Source organism: Nuphar pumila, chromosome 13 (genome assembly GCF_984573655.1).
Source record: "Nuphar pumila chromosome 13, dmNupPumi1.hap1.1, whole genome shotgun sequence".
NCBI lineage: Eukaryota > Viridiplantae > Streptophyta > Magnoliopsida > Nymphaeales > Nymphaeaceae > Nuphar > Nuphar pumila.
In genome coordinates, this window is record NC_143261.1 from 77,232,592 (window position 1) to 77,239,219 (window position 6,628).

Genomic DNA, 6,628 nt, shown 5'->3' on the forward strand with positions numbered 1-6,628 from the left:
CACAAGTGTAATTGCAGCAGGTGCATTATCCTGGCGATTGTTTAAATTTCCAACTAGTTTGTTGTTTGAGTCCAAAATGAGGAAATTGGTCCCCTAGTGAAAATAAATTCTGTGGAGCCAGTTTTTTCGCCGGTCAGTGGCACTGGTACGCCTGAGGGTATTACTATCAGGGATCCTTTGAAATGCAATTCATTCAGTTGATGAACAGCATCCAACCACCATTGCTGGAGCCTATGCTCTTAGTAGTCCATTACAGATGCCTCTAGATGCCGTTTATCCAGAGCATCAATGGCACTGAAAATTTTTGTGGGGCCCATTTGGGGGCATAAGTACTCCAAACATGGTAAACGTCACAGGTAGGCCTGTCCTGATCTACTGTCATATTTGGTTCATCCAAACACAGCCTAAATGTATTCTTTGGAATCTGGATCAGCATAAATTTTCCTAGGATAAATACTGGGATCCATTTCTGTACTCTTGCTATTTTATGAGCTTTATTACATCTCCACGTCAATTGTAGCACCCATGCTCATTGTTTGAATGGTTGTCTGATAAATGAATAGCACGTTATTGATCAAGACCATTTGCTCAAGATTGCGTTTGCAGAACGCGTTAATAGGACCATGGTTGTGTCCTTTTAAGACATATAGTCATAGTCACAAATATCACCAACAGTTTTAAAATATTCACGATATTATCACAACACTGTCAGAGGACAATATTATATAAAAAGGGATATTTTCAAAATGTTGATTATTTTTAAAATATCACATTTTAAACCAATATCAATGTGAAAAAAAACAAATTTGCCCTTTTATATATGTTATTTATGTTTTCATTTTTTATATGTATTTGTATACTTACATATACCAATTTCTTTTTCAGAATATTGAGATTTCAGTGGCCAATTTTTTGGTCGAAATCGAGATTTGCAAGCATGCTTTTAAACAGCCTTGGCCGGCTTCCAAGCCCTATGGTATAAAAACTTGGCTTAGCTTGGCGTCATCAAGTTAGAGCATGTTTGATGGCTTGTCACAGATTGGATGAGACAAACAAACAAAACAGATAGAACACAAGTTCTGTCTGTTATGTAACAACTGTACTTTGTCCAACATTTGTTTTGACCATATACTGAAATTGTGTTATTAATGTCAGTTGTTTGATTTACTTTGTGCTGGTAACTTGAACACACATGGATAATGAGTCGAATAACTTCATTTTGAATCGTACGACCCAATCCACCTAACCATATGAGTGTTTTACCATGTTTATTATGAATTTTAACTTCAGATTAGATCTAAAAACTAAAACATATTTAAAATTTGAGTAATTTGAGAAAAAATAAGATTTGATATTTTTTGATATATCAATGTTTAAAAGAGAGAGAGGGAGAGAAGGGGAAGAAGGAATATATATATATATATATATATATATATATATATATATATATATATATATATATATATATATATATATATATATATATATAGAGAGAGAGAGAGAGAGAGAGAGAGAGAGAGAGAGAGGGTTGGTGTTAGACTCCTCACGCAGCTCAAATTTTTTTAAGTCGTTCCCCGTCCTGTTCTCAGTGTAATAAGGGTGGTGGTGGAACGATTGGATCAATGAAAAACAGAGGCGGCGGACGGCCTTCTGTGCATCTACTGCATCCATCTTTTGATCCATCCCCCATTCCCAGTGGCCGCGCTGTCCAAAAACGGGCATGGGACGGGGGATCAAATAACCCCTTAGGGATCGGATTAACACAAGTATTTTATTTATTTGTCTCGAAAGTACAAAATAAGATAGAATACTTTTTTTGCATAGTAAAAGACAGAATAATACAATTAAAACTATTGGAAAGCCAAGATAAAAAAACATGATATTATTGCAACAAGTGGTTTCCCTTCAAATAGTCTTCCTATTACATATAAGTGGTTTCAAAATATTGGCCATTACTGTGACTATAGTTTGTTTCAACAATAATATGATTATAAATATACTATGAATAAAATCATATTATTGCGATAGCATGATTATATTTTGAATGAAAGAATATCGCAATATTTTCACTCCGAAATGGTCTTTCTATTACATAGAAATAGCTTCAAAATGTTGGCCATAACTGTGACTACTGTTTGTTTCAATAATTTGTTGGTCGCAGGTAATGGATCATCACTTGCATAGGCTATAACTGTTGAAGCATATATACAAACAGATGCATTGTATTTTGAAAATATGTGAGAGTTTGTGCAGATGTTACATAAATAGCAAGAGAGAAATAGTCTCATATGATCAATATCAAGTGCATCAGAAATAAATGCATTAAGCTGACGAAAACCGGTCTCTCTGCTTTGTTAACAGGGACAGCCACAAAAACGTGGCTTACTTCCCCAACAAACGACGCCCGCGAGCATTAGCACCTTTCACTCTGTGGTTCAATTCTTCAATATCATCATGAAGGTGATCCAGTGCTACATTTTGCCTGCAATAACACAGTAGGCAAAAGAAATGAAACAATGAGAAAAAAGAGAAACTGGCTATCAAACAGGATAATAGATCATACACGCGAAGCAGGAAGCACGGCCTGAATGTACTAGTACTAATAGACTGTTCAAAATGACGTGTATGATTTTGCCAAAATTTGAGATTACAATGGTATTTCACGTCTGGTGAGACTCACCTATTTATCTCGGATCCCATATCCACAGCCATAATCTTTAGCTCGCCCAGCACATTGCTCAAATCAGAAAGCGCATCATCCTGCTTTGCTTTCTCCACCTGTTTTAAGAAAAGAAACCAAACAAATATGAGTCTTGCTGCCATGGCAGTGCAATTTAAGACATTTTTCAAACTGTCCACCTGTACTCTTTCTTGAGCAGTTGATGGAGTAGGGTACTGTTGAGTGCTGGATTGTCCCTTAGGACTACGGGCTATTCCCAGCCGCTCCCTCTGTTCCATATGAGCTGCTCTTCTTTTGAATGAATCACCTGCCAATCAAGAATGCCAATTCAATTGTGATCCGAGTAAAATAAAAAAATTACGATGGCACCAAACAGTTACTGTAAACCTGCCTTTTGTAATCACTGGTCCAGTGATTTGCCGGGCTTTTTTTGGTTTCCACGTTTTTGAGAAGATGCCACCCAGGCTACCAAGCAGCTTCTCCCCCTGAAGAAGGAATATGATGCATTAGGGAAAAACCATAAGCAAAGGAACTAATGACAAAATCGACCAGATGAAAAATATATGATGCATTAGAAAAGACTCTACACTACATGCATTAGTATTATCTTCTGCACACATTGACCATCCCAGCATCAAAATCTGCTAAGCTCATTTTCGGTTTATCAGAATCTTCTGAACAAACATGAATTGACTCGTGAATTGAGTTGGAATCCAGGCCAAGTTGAAAGGCTGATAATAGCCTTTCTCAGTTGGAAGCTGAAATCCCAGGCTAAGTTGTCAGCATTCACAGTTGATCTCAAGTTAAATTAACCCAAGTTCAAGTCAAGAAGCAACCAGCCTTGGGCACCTCAACTTGAGTGTTGTTCCAATACAGGTTACTTGAGCGTGCAGACTTGGGCAGCTCCAAGTCCTAAGTCAAATATTATTTTTATACAAGTGTATGACTTAGATAGATGATAGCTGGTCATATTTGGTCATGCATTCCCTTTTCACAGCTAATACGCAGCAAGAATGCGATTATAATAAAAAGGAGCTGTAAATCATTGATTAACACTCGGAAAATAAGTCATGGAGAAAACAAAGTCGTCACCATATGGTATTCAGAAATAGGATTGCTAAAAACTACCTCAAAGAGATGGAAGCAGAATTGAGGAATTGGGAGGCTTTTGGCAATGACAAAAGCTAATGCCCAAAGACATCCATCCCAACTCCTATCTAAAGTCAAATCCTAACCCTTGAAAAGCATTGCTTTAGGCAATCTATATTCTATGTTTCCCCTCTGATGCCCTTCAACTCCAGGCTCCAAAACAGAACCTACTAGCAGTTAGTTGGGCATGTTACATCCATCAAATGATTAAAGAAGTTTCAGAATGACATTCTTGCGAGATCCATTCCTTCTGAGGGGCTAAAAAAACAGGTGGTGCAAATACTCCAACAAGGAATAGAATACATACACCTTGTTTACCTAAAGTTGCTAGTAGAGAAGATGGTGCCAGAGAGCAGGCATTCATAAACAAACAACAGTATATATAAGCCATTACTCACTCATCTTCAGCAATTGAACAACATAACTATTATAAGTTTGCATATTAATATTCCAAGCAGACTACAACAACCAAATAGCAGTAGAATGGATAAACCTTATCATTAAAAATGAAAATCTTCTATCTAGTTAGCCACTCTTAGGAATTATAGTAACTGAGAGAAAACAAATAGAATTATAAACAGAAGCAGCACACAACTTTACATTTTTCAACCAAAGTTGCTGTTTAGAAAAAGCTATTTTACATACATTCATTATCATAATAAATCTTTTTCCCTCAAGAAAAACAAAAATCAAAACCTTAATCACAAATACAAAAGTGATTCTTTTTCATGAAAATAACTCTGTCTAATTTAACGATCTCCTAAAAGTGTATGTTATTTTGAAGGCCTTACAAGCCTGAATGGATTTTTCTTGTTTTATCTTCTATCGCCTATGATTCAGCATATGACAAGAACTCAATTTACTTTAACCCCTACCAAGTTTTTCTCTGGTGAAAACAGAAGTTGAATACCACAAAGAACATATTATCTTTCTTCCAAATACTTCTTTAGTACTGTTCTTAGCATGCCTTTCTACGCTTAAAGAATAGAGTTAGCCAACAAAATACAGGCTCTGCCTCCTCCCAAAACTTTGTCAATATAATGGAAACAATCTCAAACTCTACTTCAAAGACAAGATTAAATGAAACAAAACGCCCAATGCACGAGGATGATTAAAAAACAAATGAATGCATAAGAACACAATAATCTAATCAATCATCTCAGCGGTATAAAAAGCTATATGGTGGAGAGAGATAGCAAACACGTACTTGATATTAAGAGTAATACAGAGACTATAAAAAGAAAGGAGAAAAAATTACCCTGCTAAGTTCGTAATCAACGCCCACTGCCTCATTATGCGTCCTTGTAATTTGCTCGCCCTGCTGATGAAGCATGACCATAGTCTTCGTCGCGTCCTCCCTGATATCCCCGGCGATCCTCAAGCAGTTGTTCACCGTGGACGTTGTCTCCTCCGACTTATAGACAGCGTAATTCTCCAATTCCTGGACGGACTGGTTTTCGAGCCCTCCCGCATCGCGGAAGTCATTCTTGTACCGACCTCTGGCTGCCCGTGAGATCGAAAACTGCGAATTTGAAGCGGAATCATCCACCTCGGCATGAGCAGAAAATAATTCATCCCTCTGCTTTTGTTCTTCGGGTGGGTTCCCCGCCTTGGGCTTCTGGGCTTGTGCGCCCCCGGCTTCCTTCGATCTTCCCGCCGACCAGAAGGTGGATTCGCCCACGGCCGCGGCCTTCTCCTTGATTTGGGCAAAGAATCCGCCACCCCCGGCCGCGTGCCCACTGTTACCACCCTTTGATTGAACCTCAGAGCCATCTTCGCTATCACTAAATGGGTTTGTAGAACCAGATTTCTTGCCACCACCGGGCTTACCGGAAGAACCGGATTTTCCAGACACGGCGTCGTCATCATCATCAAAAGGGTTGTTAGGGAAGGTCTGGAGAACGGGCTCAGACGATGGTCGTCTCGGGGGCCTTGCCGTGGTTCTTGTATCGGAATCAGAGTCGGAATCAAATGGGTTCGCTGCACGACTCCCTGAATTGGCGTAATTCCGGCCAGTTTTGGACATGGTGGTGTTGCGCAAAAAACCACAAAAGCAGGCAAGAAACTAATGAAAACAAATGGGGATAAAGAATCAAACTAAACTCGCACTATCTTAACCACGCCACAATATTAACACCAAAGGAAAAGAAAATCAAGAAGATGGGAGTTGCTTAAACGGTAGAAGCACCAGACAGATTCCAGAAAATAAAGGAATCAAGAAGTGGGTGGTCGATTGAATGACAGAAATCACTAAGAAATCGTCGATAGAAGGCTCGGGAAGGAGACTTTCCAAGTGGGTGTTCGTGATTTCTGACGCATTGGAATTGGAGAACCCCCTTCCCTTAATCGAAAAGGAAGAACTTGGGAATTCAATTAAAAACGGGGGGAAGAAAACCAGGGCTTCAGATTGACTCCGGGCCACAAACTGGGTCAAAGCAGCGGGATAAGAAATCAGGAAGAAGGTGGCGCCCCAAATTAAACGGCAAAAAAAGAGAAAAATATATAGAAATTAAGAGGAAGAAGATTCAGCGGAGAGAGAGAGAGAGAGCGTTTTGAATGCTCCCCCTTAAAAAAAGAGAAGTTAAAAAAAGCTTTTTTTGTTTTTTGTTTTCTATTTTTTGAGTGCCTATTTGTAATTTTTAAGGTTGACAATAAGGAAATTACTAACTTGTCGTCATTTCGGTACATGGTCAATTCTCGAGCTGGCTAGGTTCTAATAGGAGCCTACCTTGAGTTACATGGTCAATTCTCGAGCTGGCCAACTTGGTTGAGTTTGACCCTTTTATGGGTGGGTTTGGT

The 6,628-nt window shown here is 38.8% G+C and overlaps 1 protein-coding gene across 1 annotated transcript; it reads right to left on the minus strand.

Moving 5' to 3' along the window:
- Window positions 1-2,200: 2,200 nt before the first annotated feature.
- SNAP33 (soluble N-ethylmaleimide-sensitive factor adaptor protein 33) lies at window positions 2,201-5,972 on the minus strand. The gene is made up of 5 exons (XM_089985488.1): window positions 5,088-5,972; window positions 3,072-3,165; window positions 2,860-2,987; window positions 2,681-2,778; window positions 2,201-2,482 (listed from the first exon to the last, which is right to left on the minus strand). The coding sequence occupies exons 1-5, from the start codon at window positions 5,853-5,855 to the stop codon at window positions 2,383-2,385; spliced, it is 1,188 nt and encodes a 395-aa protein (XP_089841614.1). The 5' UTR covers window positions 5,856-5,972; the 3' UTR covers window positions 2,201-2,382.
- Window positions 5,973-6,628: the final 656 nt, after the last annotated feature.

Coding starts and splice junctions, on each gene's coding strand:
- SNAP33 (XM_089985488.1), bottom strand. CDS start 5,855: ATGTCCAAAACTGGCCGGAATTACGCCAATTCAGGGAGTCGTGCAGCG. Junction 2,988..3,071: donor TGGACCAGTGATTACAAAAG/GCAGGTTTACAG, acceptor CTTGATTGGCAG/GTGATTCATTCAAAAGAAGA. Junction 2,779..2,859: donor CTGCTCAAGAAAGAGTACAG/GTGGACAGTTTG, acceptor TTCTTAAAACAG/GTGGAGAAAGCAAAGCAGGA.